Source organism: Ictidomys tridecemlineatus, chromosome 7 (genome assembly GCF_052094955.1).
Source record: "Ictidomys tridecemlineatus isolate mIctTri1 chromosome 7, mIctTri1.hap1, whole genome shotgun sequence".
NCBI lineage: Eukaryota > Metazoa > Chordata > Mammalia > Rodentia > Sciuridae > Ictidomys > Ictidomys tridecemlineatus.
The window spans coordinates 194683811-194700646 of NC_135483.1; the positions used below are offsets into that span (position 1 = coordinate 194683811).

General features: G+C 48.9%; 1 protein-coding gene across 1 annotated transcript in view; it reads right to left on the reverse strand.

Moving 5' to 3' along the window:
• The window catches only part of Asb18 (ankyrin repeat and SOCS box containing 18), a 62943-nt gene that overhangs the window by 16716 nt on the left and 29391 nt on the right, over positions 1–16836 (reverse strand). The window contains exon 4 of the mRNA XM_078018293.1: positions 3732–4236. Within this exon, the coding sequence (XP_077874419.1) occupies positions 3732–4236 (505 nt within the window). The remainder of the gene's footprint in view (positions 1–3731; positions 4237–16836) is intronic.

The window sequence follows — 16836 nt, forward strand, 5'->3', positions numbered from 1 at the left end:
TGTCTGGAACAAGTCCCTTCCCCGAGGCCTCACATAGCTGGGTCTCAGTGTAGCCTCTGATCCCCCACCAGACCAGCCCCCATCTGCTCTTGGCTATGTGGCAATTGTCACCACAGCAATTTCGCATTGGCACGTGTGGTTGTTCAGCTCACAAGACAGGCAACTCCATGAGGGCCGGGAACACGTGTGGTCTCTCTAATTCCAGCCCAGAAGTCCCCAAGACAAGCCCACTGAACGCATAACTCAATGTGCAAAGGATGCCCTCGGGAGGCGAAGTGGGTACTTTGCGGCCTGGGGAACCTTCACCGTGGTGTTGTCCTGCACTTCCCCGACTCCTGGTCATGTCCCAGGAGGAACTGTTTACGGCCCTCTGCAGGTGCATTTCTGCTGCTCAGGGTGACCTCTGCTCCACGGGTCACAGAAGCAGTACAACATAGGGTCAGGGCTGGAGGGGCTAGAATGCTTGGTCACACACATGGTGAAGGCAAATGACAAGTTCTGTGGAGGTGGTTGGGTGATACTGGGGAGCAAATGAGACTGGCCACTTAATCCAAGCACTGATTCCAGGTGGCTGCCAACTGAGAACCAGGGAAGGGGAGGAGGCAGGGGAGGGCAGTGATTCTAGGTGAAGGAACTTGGAGGTAGACCCAGCTCCGCGACTATGGGTCTACCATGTCAGTTTTGGAGGGGGCTAGACTTAAGGGCACCCCTCCCTTTGTGGCTCCAAAATTGTGTTCTGAGATTGAACCAAAAATGTGCTCTTCAAAGAGGTGGGAGGTGCCAAGGAGAAGGGGAAGCTGGGCTTCATTACTGGCTTCTGAACGCGCCTTCCAGGTAGGAAGGTGCAGGAGAGAAACTCAAGCCTTTTCCTTTATCCAGATCAAGCATCCAGTCCACACGGTGGGCCTGTGGCAGGTGCCAAACACTTCCAGGCCCATCTCTGCCTCCTGCCGGCATTTGCCAGGCCTGACCCTAACCTGGTGTGACACCTTCCAGAGCCCACATGGCGCTGTAGCTGGCCACCTGCGCCAGCCTCTGGTGTGAACTGCAGCTCAGAGGGGAAGAGAGGCCTGGCGTTGTCAACAGGATGGCTGGAAGCCTGGATACCCTTTGATTCTCCATAGGCTCCGGCAGATCCTTGTGTCCGCCTGCTGCCGAGGAGCTGTCCTTGTCTTGGTGTGGGGGAATGGTGATTTATGTCCCAAGCTCGGTGTGAAGTTCTGTGCCTCAGTCATTCTGAGCTCCACGGGTGTCTCTTTACATCTATTTAAAGTACGGCTGCTGCCCACTGGCTGCGTGCTCTGTGACATTCCCAGTGGCCTGTGCTTGCCTCGCCGTGGCGCCTGAGTCTTGTCTGCTGAGCGTCTTTGTGGCCTGTGTGAGTGTTTGTGGGCACTAGCCAAGGCTGCCGAGCCCTCTTGGGCCTGTCCCTTTGATGTTGTGCGTGATTAGATCCCTTCCCCAGTGGGATACTCTTGGGGAGCCTGGGGGAGGAAGATGCTACCTCCAGATCACAGCATATTGTCTGGTTGTCCTGGGGCAAGGTTAGAATGTCACAGGCACTTCTACCTTTGCTTGGAGGATTCTCAGTGTGGTACATGTGTCCCCATCCACCAGCTGCTCCTGGCCAGGTGTGGGGGCACCCCCTGGAAGTGTGAGGATTGTCCAGAGGTTAAAGGCGGCTGCATACCCTATAGTTGCTGGAACCTTTTGCATTCATTCAACATCCCTGATCAAGGGCTACCTTGTCTACACCACCTGAGCACAGGGTAGGCAGCAGTGGGCAACGCTTGGGTGAAACTTCAAGATCTTAAAGATTTCTCAAAAAAAAAAAAAATCCAAATCTTCCCACTTTGGGGTGGAATTGACTGGGTAGTTATTGTTAGACCAGGGGCCAAGCACCTCTCACTGCCTGGTAAACCTGGACTCACCCCAGCCAGGCTGGGCAGAGGGAGCTGGACCACTGACTATATACCAGTCATGTGTGGCTGACATAGTTTTGGGGGTCCAGAACAGAGTCTTGAAGATGGGCCAGAGGCTTTGTCCTTCATCTCTAGGTCAAGGCAGGGCATTTCCTGCAGCTTGGAGACAGAGTTCACGCACTAGAGGTCTCTAGAGGGGGATGGTTGTGAGTCTGCCCTCAAAACTTGAAAACCTGGGCAAAGATCATGTGCACTAAAATGACATCAAGGCTAATGAAGGATTGTTCCTGGTTGCTACTGGCACATTTTGGCTCCTAATTTTTTCTTTAAAAATGGCTCCATGTATTTTCCACTTGAGGCTCATCCTATAAGGCTGCTCCTTTCATTCTGTATGCAGTGTCATACAAGGAGTGTCATGCAAGGAGTGCATGTCATGGTTTAATGCAGATGCAATGTGATTGGCAGGGCAGCGGTGAGTTTTGCTTCTATAACACAGGTTGATGAACTAAGCCTGCTAGTAATGGGAAAGGTTAAGGGCTAAATTATAAACACAAAGGGCATCAGAGAATGCAAGCATGCTGGCGTTTCCTCCTTTTAAGAGTCTACCATGTTGAAATGCTTTGGAGGAGCACCTAGGGAGATAGTGACAGAAAAGGGTGATCATGTTGGTCACATAAAGGGACATCATGTTGGTCTCAGTGGATTTCCCACTTTTTACCTTTCCTTTTGTAGACATACTCTCTACCCTGAGTGCATTTGTAATGCAGAGTTAGCATTAAGAGAAATATGTGAACTGTACTGTTTCAGATACTGTTCTTTTGGGTAACAACCTTCCTGATATCTATTAAAAATGTGCCAGACCAAAATATGTCATTTGCCTATGGCTTTGTGTCTTGGGTAATGAGATCAATTTTTATGTCAAATACACAAAAATTTTACATCCAATGAAATGATTTCCTTCAATGAAGTCTTTGGGAAGGGCAATTTCCTACTCCAAACAACATTTTGGAAACTTCTTTTGGAAACACTCCCTGCCTTTTGGGTATTTTCTCTGATGAGAAATCTTTATTCTTCATCATTATTATTTCAGGGCAGATCTGACAGGTGGATCGGATGTCAAGTTTACCAAGGTGAGAACCTGGGAAATGGAGTTGAAGTCTCAACACAGCTGTGACCCAGAAGGAGGCACTTGACATATGGAAACTCAGGTAGACAGATGTTTGGACAACATCATCCCCGGAGAATTTCACACCAGTACTAAGAGGCTAAAGGAGAGGAATTTGCGAGGGTGTTAAGTGCTATCATTAACAAGGCCGGAGGACGAGGCTGGGTAATTTCGTTTTAGATCAAACACCAGATGCAAACAGAGACTATTTTTTCATCTTTCAGAAAATAACACCAGAAGATGAACCGCCAACGTGTTTTGAGTCGTGATAACGTCATTGAAATAAACGCCAGAGGTCCCCACGTTACACTTTTGAAAAGGTATGTTCTGATATGCTACTTACAGCCCAACCTCTTAATTTCCTTGTGACTCTGACCACTAGGAAGTTTCTAGGCCTTTGATTCTCAAAAAGTGGGGTCCTAAGATCAGCAGCCTCGGCCTCACTTGGGAGCTTGTTAGAAACGCAGAGACTCCATCCCAGAATCGCCCCCGGGGGCCTGGGCCCGTCAAAGTTTGAAAGCCTGCATGCAAAGCCAGCTCCCAAGTCTGGCCTCTGCGCGGCAAAGCTCCCTGGGGATGCTCTTCCGCCATCGGCCACGGATGGCCATCGTGGCGCATGCCAGCCCAGCTGGGGCTCGCCTTACCTTGGGAAAGGCGTCGGGCCACACGGTGGGGGAGCCGTGGTTGAGCAGTGCCTGCACGGTGAGCTGTGGCGCGGCCTGGGGCGCGCAGGCGGCCGTCTGTAGCACGCGGGCCAGCGGCGAGGCTCCGCCGTAGTCCAGCGCGCCCGCGTCCGCGCCGTACCGCAACAGGAGGCGCGCCAGGCTGTGGCGCGCGTGGCCGCAGGCCTTGTGCAGCGGGCTGCGCTCGTCCTCGTCGCGCGCGTCCGCCGCCGCGCCGCGCTGCAGTAGCAGCGCGCACAGGCGCAGGCAGCGCGCGTGCTCGTCGGGCTTCCGCGCTGCTCCGCAGGCCAAGCTCAGGGCCGTCTCGCCGCGGCGGTTCCTCGCGTCCACGCGCGCTCCGTGGCCTAGGTAGAGGTGTGCGTGCTCGTCCAGGCCGTGCTGCGCTGCCACGTGCAGCGGCGTGTCCCCGCCCGCGCCGCCCGGGAGCTGCACCGAGGCACCATGCTCCAGCAGCGCCTGCGCGCACCTGCGGGGAGGCCAAGGCTGTCACCAGGGGAAAGACGTCGCAACACACACCCCTGCCGCCCCCAATCTACTGCCCGCCTGTAGGCTGGAGTTTACGCGGTGGGTTAGCCCATTTGAATACCAAGAGCCTGAGAAAAACCATGAATTTGGGTCTCCAGTGCAAAGGGCACAGGAATTCAAACTATCTGGAAACAAAACAAAACAACAACAAAAAACAAAACGGGAATAGCCTGGGACCTTTCGTAAAAACTCAGAGTTAAAACTTGGTGCTACTTGGGAAAGTAATGTGGACGAATGACAGTTCTCCATGCATTGGTCACCTGCGTTCCTTGTTATACCCGGACTTTCAGGGTCTGGTGGTCTCAGATTAGGGGGAGTTCCTTAGAGAGTGAAACCAACATGAGCCCTCTTGTTCCGATGGATAATTTATCTATCCCTCAAGAGCACCAACTCAGTGCAACACGGCCATGTCCTCAACACAGTGCTGGAAGGTCAGGTGGAAACAGAACCATGTCCAGTTGTGGGGCGACCTTTATCCCAAACAGACTCTCTTCGATGGGACTGTGAATTTGGGCTGTAGCCCAGTTCCCCAACAGCCTTCTGAGGCTCCAGGTCCCCATGGGAGGCTCTGTCTCCCCCAGAGGTGGGTGTCTTCTGCTGGTTCCTAGACTGTACCTGAGCGGAGCTGCCAAGGCCTCTCCCGGAAGAGTGACTGTCCCTGGAAGCACTCCTGACACCTCGACTGCCATTCGAATGGTGGCTGCTTCCAGGCAGGCCCATGCTGGACCTCATGGCCTAGTACCTGGTGGAAAACTCAGTCTGCTCCGTCTGAGCGTGGGCATCTAATGAGCCTTGAGTCCTTGACCTCTGTCTCTCAGCCCTTCCTGGCTTTCCTTGATCCCCGGGCAGCACTGGGGTCACTGATTTCCCTTTCTTAATCTTCAGTTCCCTTGAATTGCAATGAGGCTTCCATGCCCTGCATCAGATGGCCACCCCTTTAACCCGGAGTTCATTCCTGTCGCTCTCCTGGCGGCTGAGCCCGCTGGCTGAGAAAGCACTGCTTGAGGGGACTGGCCTTGGTCTCAGCTGGCCTCGGGGCTCCGGCTAATTACTGTTTTTCAGTGCTGGAGGCTGAGTCCTCATTCCTCAGCTTTCTAGAGTGCAGTGACTCTGCCCCCATCCTGCTCTTCAGTACTGTACCTGCTCCATTCAGAGTGCACTCCAAGAACCCCCTCACCTGCCTGCCTCCTGCACAGGAGTCTGTTCCAACAGGTACTGTAAGCTGTTTCTACAACTGCTGTGCTGTCTTCCCGGGTTTGAGGAGGGAGGCCTCCTGCGCCCTGCCTCCCTGGACTCCTCTTCAGCATGCCCAGGGTCTTGCTCTGCAGCTTACTTGCTCTCTTTCTTCTGTCCTGTCCCTCCCTCACTCCCCACTGTATTGGTGCCTCAGCCAGTTGGTGCCATCTCTTTAATAATCACCTGAATGGCTTCCTCCCTCCATGGACTGTCACTGTCTTTTGAGAGACCAAATCACTTCTTGCTGGAATGTTCACAGGTCTCCTAGTTTGTCCCTTGCTCCAATCTGGGAAGCTTCGTGCCATCCAGAAAGAGGCTTGCCAATGTGAATCAGAAGAGCCACACCTGCTTAAAACCCAACAGCTCCTCTCCCTGGTGGCAAAGCCCTGCTCCTTTCTCAGGACACCAGCTGCCCTGGGATCCAGCTCCCGTGGACCTCACCAGCTTCACCTTGGGAGGCTCCACCCAGCTGGACTTCAGTCCTACCTCACCAGGGGGGGTCCCTAGAACCCCCAGCCATTTTGTTCTCCCTTTGCCTGTTCTCCCTCCCTCTAACCCCCTGGCACCACAATGGCCCTCACATTCCTATCCGAAAGTCTTCCCAGAGACACCAGGCAGAGGGCCACAGCTCTGTGTTGTCCTGCATCTAGCCTGCAGGTGCCCAGGCATGACTTGTCACACCATGTCTCCTCTCTTAGATTGTTGGCTCCTTGAATGTGGACATGGGGGCTCTTTCATGTCTCGGTGTCTCCTGTGGCACCTGGCCTAAAAGTCCTGGTGTTCACTGAAAGCATGTTGAGCTTTTCATGAATCAACACTTTGCAGCCTTGTTTCTGCTGTTTTTCTGTCATTTATCTACCTGGGCTCTGAACCAGATCACCCGTTGAAGGTTCAGAGCGGACAGTGGCTGCCCCTCAATCTCTTTATATTTCCTCTTAGGAACTCTCAGTATTTTAAATTCTACCTTTGTGTTTGTTTAGCCTCAGCATCAGCAGTGTCTTGAGAAGTGGTCTGTTTGGGCAAAAGATTTTTGACAAACAGTACAATGTGATGTGAAATGTCCCTTGGCACGGTAACCAGCTAGGAGAACATGCAAATTTTATAATCAGAGCGCTCCAGCATCTTCCTGCTTGACTCTGGGAGGAATGCCGAACCATGCCGCAGGAGGTTAGAAATCAAGGGTTCTGTTTTTTTTTTTTTTTTTGCCACTGAGACTAGCAAACAATTACAAACCATTTTCTTCTACATTTTTTTTTTTTAAAAGCACCTCAGCCTCCAAAGATGTCCCCAGGAAACAGAGCCAGTCCTCTTTTCCAGGTCCTCAGCCTACCTGGTGGATGGCCGGGCTGCCCTCTGCAGCCCAGACACCTGTCAGAAGAACCAGGACACTGGCCCGCCTTCCAGAGGGTGGAGGGTGCTCTTTTCTGCCTTAATGAGGAGCCTCCAGGTAGCTCGACCTTGGCCTTCCTGACCGTGGGCAGTGGTTAGCACTGCAGAATCGCAGGTACGAAGCAACACAACAGCACAGATTGGCAGAGGGCGCGTCTCTGTCGCCACACTGTGGGCAGTTAATAAAAACGAAGCTCCAGGGCTGGGGCTGGGGCTCAGTGGCAGAGCGCTAGCCGAGCATGCGTGAGGCACTGGGTTCAATCCCTGGCACCACATAAAAATAAACAAATAAAATGAAGGTATTGTGTCCATTTACAACTAAAAAAATATTTAAAAAATGAAGCTCGAGAGGGCTGTGACTGTGGCTCAGTGGTAGGGCACATGTGACGCACTGGGTTGGATTCTTGGCACCACATAAAAAGAAATAAAATAAATATAGTAAAGATAACGTGTCCATCTTAAAAAAAAAATCTTAAAAAAAAATGAAGCTTGAGAACCTGAGTGATGGTGCAGAGGGGGCTGTGTCCTGGACATGTGGATAGTCCAATACCAAGCAGCACTGTGCCCATCCCATGTAGAAAAGCTGCCCATGTCTATGAGTGTGGAAGGAAAGACCAGACACGGCAGGGCAGCATGTGTTGTCTCTGGTTGTCTCTGGATGACTGGGTGACGGGGGCTTTGATTTCCTTTTCACCTGCCTGTATTTTCTAATTTTCCAACATAAGGCAGAGTAACAGTTTGATATAGCCACAGCTGGCATTATTAATCACAAGCCACCCTCAGCAGCTCCAGCAGCAGCTCGCAGATTCCAATAATGTCAGCCCTGCTTTCCAGTTTCCCAAACACTCTCAGCTTGTCCGCTGATCTGTTCAGGCATAAGCCGCAGCCCCGGAATGTTTGCAGGCATGGCCACGCCTCGGGAAGGTGAGGAGAACGGCTGGGCTCTCACGGCTCACTCCACAATCAGCAGAAAAGTGGCTAAAGTCTCGGGGACCTCTCAGACCTGACCCGGGCACTCAGACCCTTCCTCAAACACTGGTCCCCAGTGCTGTGTCTGTGTCCCCAGTTGAAGAAATGGCCTAGTGGGAGCACAACTCCCAGATTTGTGTGGGGAGCCCATGAGGGCTGAGCCTTTTACTCAGAGCTGGGAGTGCGACAGGTTTCCTGGTATCCTGATGGACGGGCAGAAGCCAGGAAGGGCCCTGGGTCAGCGCGGAACAGTGGGTGTGGGGAGCAGGGGGTGCACTCCCACCTGGAGCATGAGAGGCACTTTCCCTCTCACTGGGATGGAGGAGACTCCATGCCACCTCCACAGCCTCTGGTAAGAAGGCGCTTGGACCGACACACTCACCCCCTCCGTTCCTCATCCCTGTCATGGATAATGACTCGCTGACAGCTGTTCCAGGGCCCAAGGTCGACAGCACAAAGAAAGAGTAGCTTGACCCAAAGGCAGGAATGAATGGAGAGGGGCCACCAAGGGCTGCGGAATCCATGTCTCTTTAACTCATGCCGAGGAGGAAGTGAGCTGGGAGTCCACTCTCCCCCAACTCAGCTCCTGTCCACCAGGCAGCAGCCTGCCAAGCCACAGCTTTTCCTGGTCACCTCCTCTGGCGGGAGGTCCTGCCCAGCCTGGGCTTTCTTGTCCTTGGCCTCTTCCTCTGCCCCCTGCTCTGTCAGCCAGGCCCCCCGCCCGTCTGCCTTAGGATTTCCTTCTCCCACCTTTTCTCTGTCCCATCTTCTCTGCCTCCCAATCACTTCACACAGTCCCCCAAATGGTACTCCCCTGCCTCCTGGTTATAAGTTGGAAAGGCTTTGGGTTTCCCAATACTTGGTCTTTTTTTTTAAAAAAACAAACAAACAAACAAACAAACAAACAAATGTGACCTTTAGTCCTTGTAACTCTTCAGGATTCTGGTGGAATTTACAGGTAGGGAAATCAAGGCTTAAACAAAGACCAGTGGCTTGCATGAGACCTTGCAGCCAGGACATAGCCCAGGTGGCCTGCTGGTCTGGCTCCAAATTCTCAGTTACATGGTCCACCTCACTGCTGGCCCCAGTACAGTCACAACCGTCTGTCTGTGTTTGGTCAGTTTCCGTGAGCATACACGATGGTGGTCGCCTAAGCTTTTATAACGGAGCTGAAAAATTCCTAACTCCTAGGATTTTTGCTAGACCCTTTCTAGGTTTAGATGTTTGTACACACAGACATTATTGCCCTCAGTATCCAGTAGGTTGACCTGCTCTCCTGATTCGTAGCCTGGGAGCAATAGGCTCCAGCATCCAGGTGTGCAGGGGCCATGCTGTCTAGGCTTGTGCGGCTGTGACGTTACGGTGTGAAGCTACCTAGGGATGGAGGGTCTAGTGACCAGTTTGTCAGGAGGATGGGGCCAGTAAGCAAAGCGTGCCTGTGTTATTGGTCTAGAACCTTCCATGAGCCAGGAACCACACCAAGTATTGCCCTCAAGTTACCTCTAAGCTCCTCCCTCCTTCACCCCTCCCATGCTCCTCTCCTCTCAAGGCAGGGAGTGCTTCTGCCTTAGCACTCATGGGAATTCCCGGGAGGCCCACTGACAGCCCCTGCAGTGGGCCCGGGCAGGAAGTAGCCTGTCCCATGGGCCTCGAGCTGTGGGGTGGGCACCGGCACCTCCTCCCACCCAGAACTCCCAGCAACGCTGCTGCACGAAGGTCTCACTCTCCCTAGTGCTGGGTGCGACTCAGTTTCAGAGGTCTGAGCAGGGGGCTGGAGGTGGGGACCAGGGCATCACGGTGGCCTCACAGCACATGGTGAGCCCCAGCCCCCCTGGGCAAGGGAGGGATTCCACACCCACAAAAAGATGATGCCGAAGGAACAAAGCAACAAGCACCACAAAGAACTCTACCAATATGGCTGCGTTCCAGATGAACACATCGCTTAATTTTTTTTTTTTTTTTTTTTTTTTTGCAGGGGACAAAAGACGCTGCTCATAAGCTCTTGTTAGAAATATTAAGGAGGCGAAACTGCTGTCTCCTGGGTAACGGTTTCTCTCTCCGTATTCCCTGGAGCCCTTGGACAATCCTGGCATGCCCTTTACTTCACATGATTGCTGCCAGAATCCCTTCTGACAGACAGAAGGGGCTCAGCGCTCAGCAGTGTGTCTGCAGGGTGATGGGCATGAGGAGCTAGTCTCCTTGGATCCCGGCTGCTGCTCCTTTCCTTCTTGGAGTTGACGTGGCAGCAGATGGGCTGCAGACATGTCCCAGGGGAAGGGTGCCTGGAGCCGCAGGCTGGGTCCCTGGGTGGGGGCAGAGGACAATATGGATGCTGCATGAAAGTGGGTGGGGACTTGGGGAAATGCAGTATCATTGTCTAAGGGCGCCGTTGGAGAAGGTTCCCTCCTGTGCACTGATTCCCCCGCTGGCTCTGCATGAAGCATGGGGAAGCCACAGGCCTGAGACTTTGATGGAGGAGCAGTTCCACTTTATTTCCTTGGACCTTCTGCTGAGGCTGTCTTTTGGGGACCTGCCATCACCCCGTTGCTGTCTGTGTTTCCTTCTGGCTTGCTTTCTCCTGGGATGCTAAGTTATGAGACTATCAGGCATACGCATGACAGTGGAAATGGCTGATGTGAATGGACAGATCCTCAGGGTGGTGGGGGCTCAGGAGAAAACCTTATTGGCCATTTCTATCATCACAGTTTCCCTTGGAGCAATGGCTGCCATTTGATGTTTTTCTGAAGCATTGCATGGCCGCAGTAGGGGATATTTTGGGCAAACTGTCCTCAGATCACAAATGGAGCCCTGCATCTTGGAGAATGGAGACATGATTTAGGGAACAAGATTTCAGAGCTCCACTGCCTCCCCTCATGTCCATCAAGCAGCTTCACCAGGGTCCTTCCTGGACACAAGAATAGACAGTGCTTCTCCCCCTCCTCTCTTGTCCTGGTCCCAACATACTGGATGGAGAAGGAGACCCAGAAGCACCAGAGTGAGAGGAGGAGAAAAAGGAGGGGTGGGAGTGGGGGTTTTGTTTGATCTGGATGAGAGAAAAGGTGTATGAATCTTTAAAGTAAAATTTACATACTGAGAAATGCATAGGCTTAACAGTATAATTGAATGAATTTATCATTCAAGGAATATATCACCATAATCAAAAGCCCAGGCAAGATGTAGTACATGTCCATGTTTCCTCTTGCATCGATTGCCACTTGTTATCACCCCCAGAGGCAGCCACTTCTCCCTGCAATTTCTCCCTCCATGGTGCAGTTTTATTTTTTTCTAGAAGTTTCTATTTTTCTTGCATCTGCTCTGCGCATGCAACAATTCATCTGTATTGCTCTAAGCATAGAGCAAGTCATTCTTGTTTTTATTGCTGGATCATATTCAATCGCTTAGATATACCATGATTTTTAATCCATTCTCTTATTGATATTGATAGACATTTAGATGTTTTCCACTTTGTGACTATTATGAACAGAGCTGCTAAGAACATTTTTGTATAAATCTTTTTGTAGACATATATTCTCACTCTTAGGTAAATACCTACAAGTGGAATTGCAGGTAGTTATGCATTTAACCTTTAACTCCCAGTGTTCCAAAGAGATCTAACCATTTTACACACCCAGCAACGAAGTGTGGGAGTTCTAGTGGCTCCACACTCTTGTCGACATTTGGTGGTGTCAGATGTTTATTTGTTTTGAGTGACTGTATCATTACAGTGACATGGTGAATATCTTTGTGGTTTTAATTTGCATTTTTCTGATGACTGAAGGTGGTGAATGCCTTTTGATGTGCTCATTGGCATCTGTCTTTCATGCAGCGTCTGATTAAGGCTTATGCCCAGAGGGAAGCAAAAGATGAGTAAATCTGCCCAGAATGCCACCAAAGGCTGGGAAGTTTTGAAAGCCTATAATAGAACATGTTTGAAAGTTAATGGTTACAGATGAGTGGAACTACTTCCAGATGATAGGCAGTTTATATATACATAAATCAGTCAATAAGGGAGAGGCAATCTTTTAGCATCCTTTGCACAATGCTTGGTTTGGGGCCCCAACTCTGACACTGTCCCTGCCAAAGCACTGGCCCTCTCTGAGCCTCAGTTTTCTCATCTCGTGATGGGGGATGACCAAGTCCTGCAGACCTAAGATGATCGTAGGAAAAAGACACCTGCTAACACTCAGGAGTGCATTAAACTACAGACAGTAAGTCCTCCAGTGGGGGTTGCTCCTCTTCCTTCAATCTTCCTTAAGATGTGTTGAACTCCTGGCATATAAATTGTTTTTCGTTTAGTTGATCAAACACAACCAGTCCAAAAAAGCAAAGCTGTGTGCTTTTCATTAATGAGTCCCACGAAGGAAGCAAGTTGTCCTGGCTTTCATTTAAATCAAGACAGCCATAGACAAGAAAAAGACCATGCCTTCCTTCTTCCTACTGGAAGGGTGAACCGAGCACTCCTCTGAGCTGTGGAAAGAGCGGGTGTTTTCTGGGTGACATATCCAAGCCTGTGAGCCTTGCTTCTCATGCAGTAAAACCCTTGTTAACAGCTGGAGGCTGTGGGGTAGGGGAAGGAGCCCAAGCTTCCTGCTCAGATACTGACCCGACAGCGACTGTTTTCTGTTGTGATCATTGGTGTGCAGTCGGTCCTCCACATCCATGGGTTCTGCATCTGCACTGTCAGCCAACCAGGGATTGAAGCTGTTAAACCAATTGCATCTGTCCTGCCTGAACACAGAATTTTATTGCTTGTCATTATTCCCTAAAAAGCACAGACCATATCTTTGACATTGTGCTAGGTATTGTAGGTCATCTAGACATGATCTAAAGTCCATGGGAGAATGTGTGTCAAAAGCTGTGCCACTTTATAGAAGGGACTTGAGCATTGTGGATCTTGGTGACCTCAGGGGTCCTGGAACCACAGCCCTGCAGACCATTAGTGCTTTGTTTACGTCTCCCGGATTTCAATCGGCTGGGTCAGAACTAGAAAAGAATCGTGCAATGGTTTTCTTCCATGATGTCTGTTCCCACTTGAGATAATTAGCTGCTTCCCCTCATCTCACTCTGGCTTATGAATTGTTCTTCATTTAGTTGATCTGACACAACCAGCCCCCAAAAGCAAAGCTGTGTGCTTTTCATGAATAAGTCCCATGAAGGAAGTGAGTTGTTCCGGCTTTCATTTAAATCAAGACAGCTATAGACAAGAAAAAGAATCTGGACTCAACAAATTCTTTTCTCATTTTAATTATCTCAGAGTAAGAATGGAAGGGTCGAGGGGAGGAATCTGGTAATAAATAGGGCGAGGCTGGCGGGCCGGCCGCCAGTGTGCACAGGTAACTTTACTGGAACTTTTCTTTTTGGGAAAACCTCTTCAAAAGCTTCCAGATGAAAGGACTGATATCCCTTTCTGTGTGTTGGATTCTGAATTCTGAAGCTTGCTGGTTGGAAGGAAGCACACATAATTTTTTTTTTTTTTTAAATCCCAGGAACTCAGAGACTCAAAGGTTTTAAAGTCCTATGCCCACGGAGAATTGCCGACTAAAAGGGGCAGAGCAGAGCTGGGTCCCTAGGTGTGGGGACCATTGTCATAAGAGTAAGAAAATGAAATGGCTCTGTATGTAGGTCAACGACCCCCTCTCTACCGGGAGGTAAAAAAATTAAGGATGACCTAAAATCTACTATGTATAAAAAGATTCCAGAGAAAGTAGCTCTTTCTTGTCAAAGTGATAATGTTTATACTCCCCAAAGCCAGATCTCCTCGGAGTCTAACTTTAGGGGGACTCTTTAAAGCTGAAAAGCCTGGTCGGACCCTCAAGTCCTTTCTGACATCTATTAACTTTTCATCCTTCAAGGTAGTTGGCTGCGTTATTGTAGAGGTGTTCAATGGAACCTGCCAGCGCTTGCCGTTGTGATCATTGGTGCGGAGGGTTCTAAGTCAGCTGTTTCTTAGCGCTGGTGAACTTCTGGCTTCTCCATTACTTAACTTTTCCCCAATAGTAAAGATTTGAATGAGTCAAGACTCCCAAATTAAACCGTCAAAGGGAAAGATTCACAGAGAGAGATCTAGATGAGAAAACGGGACGGAAAAGAAGAGGAGGAACGAGAGGAAGACAGAAGGAGATTTAAAAAAAAAACCACTCTAATACAAAGACGTTTCAAAGGCCTTATTAAACAATGTCCTAGACCTGTATGGTTTTTTTTGAAAAGCCAACTGAAGCCAGAAAATTAGTTTTTATTGCCCAGTTATGGGATGAGTAGCTCCCATGGTCTGCACCTGGTCACAGCTCTTCATGATGTCCACGTGTCAGACTCTTGGTTTCTCCCGAGGGCTGCTGTCAGGATTCACAGTGTTTTGTGCTCTGCGTAGCTACTGCCTTCTCATTTCTTAGCAAAAAGCAACATTTTTTTTCTAATAAAAATAAAATAGAACCCCTTCTTATTTAAGAATTGTTTCAGATTTACAGAAGAGTTGGGATGATAGGACAGAGAGTTCCTGCACCTCCTTCACCCAGCTTCCCCTGAAGTTAACTTGTTATATTAGAGGGTACATTTGTCAAAATTAAGAACTTTGGTGTAGTACAGCAAACTGAACAGCCCCCCCAAAGGGCCCCCAGGCTTCCAGGAGCAGTAAAGGGAGCAGGCAGAAGCTGGTGAGCTCTCGAGTTGGAGGTGGATCTGTACTCCTAGGGAGCAGAGGCAGCTGGAAGGCGGAGGGCTGAGTACTGGAGAAGGGAGAGTCAGAGAGAAAGAATTTGCAGAGGGGCCCCTTGGGTACTGAGTACTGATTACTGTGTGCCTATGAGGAACAGCCTTGAAAGGGTTAGGGGAGAGTGCCTGTAGAGGGCACAGGCCTGCTTCCACAACCAGAGCACAAAACCTCACAATTAGTGAGGCATGCACTGGAGCCTTAAGAAAGCGCTGTCCAGGAGTGGAGAAAAAATCCACCTCTGTTACATCCTGCTCTCATCCTGCCTAGCAGAGATTAAAGGCAAGATCCAAAAGGATCAAATTATTTCCAAGTAAGTTTACCTCCCAAAGTAAAGAGTATTGATAGAAATACAAAAATATCCAGTACCCAGTGAAATAAAAAGAAACAAAATCAACCAAAGTGACCCTGAAGTGACACAGATAGGGACACTGAAGCAGAGTTACAACTGTCCTCATATGGTGGGAGGCTAGAGGAAGGGCGGAGCGTGTCAAGTACACAGGAGGGATATGGAAAAGACCCAAGACTGGACTTCTAAGGTTGAAACTACAGCGTCTAAGATGAAAAGTACATTAGACGGGGTTCCTGGTACATCAGGGGTTTTGGAAGGAAAGATAAATCAGCCACAGAGGGATAAAAAGACTGCACAAGATAACAGAGCTCCAGTAAACTGTGGAAAGACTTCAAGAGGCACGGTGTGCACACCATGATCAGTGCTCCAGGGCCTGGTGGAGAGAAGGAGTGTGTATAAAAGAAGGGGAAGAAATAATTGCCAACAGTTTTCTGAATTTGATGAAAAGTACAAATCAACAGATGAAAGAAAATCACATCAAGACACATCCTTAGCAAATGCTTAAATCAGTGAAAAGTAGAAAATCTTACAGCCAGGGAAAGGACACATTAGGTACAAAGAAGTACAGATAAGGAGGACAGCAGATTTCTCATTGAAAAACCAAACAACCAAGTTAGAAGTCAGTGGAGTCATATGTCTGCAGTACAGAAAGAAGAAGAGGAGGAGGAGGAGGAGGGAGAGGGAAAAGGAGGGGGAAGTCAAGAAAAACCAACTGTCACTCCAGAATTCTCTAGCTGGCAAAAACACCTTTCAAACATTCAGGTGAAATAGTATTTTTCAAAAATACAGATCTGAAAGCATTCACCACCAGCAGACTTTCAGTGCCAGAAACACTAAGGAAAGTTCTTTAAGCAGAAAGAAAACTATTCCAGAAGAAATGCTGGATCAACAAAAAGCAATGAAGGCACTGGAAATGCTAACTACAGGGCTAGAAATAAAAAACCTTTTTTTCTTATTATGTCAATATATTTAAAAGATAATTGACAAAATAATAACAATATATTGTGGGACTTAAATGTAGAAGTGAAATGTATGATACCAATAGCACAAAGGCCAGGAAGAGACATGGAAGTATACTATCATATGACTTTTATAATACACATGAATATCACTGAGGGCAGACTGTGATAAGGAAAGATGTATACTGAAAACCCTAAAGGAATCACTATGCTAACACAACAAAATGCTATATTTAATAAGCAAAAAGGAGACAAAATGGAATTATGAAAAATACTTCTAAGTTTAGAAGGCAAAAATAGATGATAAAGAGAGCAAAGAATAGATGAACCAAATAGGGAAAAAAAGCAGAAGGTTTACTTTGAACCTAACAAATCAAAATTACATTAAATGTAAGTGATATAAACATGAAATTAAAAAGCAAAGACTGTCAGATTACACATAAAAAGGCAAGATCTAATGATGATCTTACCACAAGAGGCTGACTTAAAAAAGAACACACATAAGTTCAAAGTGAAAGGCTGGTATGGCTGGCAGCTTCTGGCCTACTCTCCTAGCGATCAGGCCATGAATACCTTCCAGTGTCCGTCTCTTGAGTCTCTCTCTTTGAATGTGGGTGGGACCTTTGACTTGCTTCTAGCTGATAGAAAATGGCAAAAGTGATAGGGAGTCATTCTGTGAGTAGATTACAGAAGATCATAATTCCCATCTCACTAGCAAATCTCTCTATTGTCTTCTCAGCTCACATGCTTTGATGAAGCAAGTTGCAATATTATAGAGTCCCACATGGCAAGGGGTATAATTTCCATGTTTTGTCTCTCCAAAATTTATATGGACAGCTAATCCTCAATGCAATAGTATTAAGTGGGTGGGTGGGTTCTAGGAAGTGATTAGGCCAAGAGGGTTCTGTCCTCATGGATAGAATTAACATC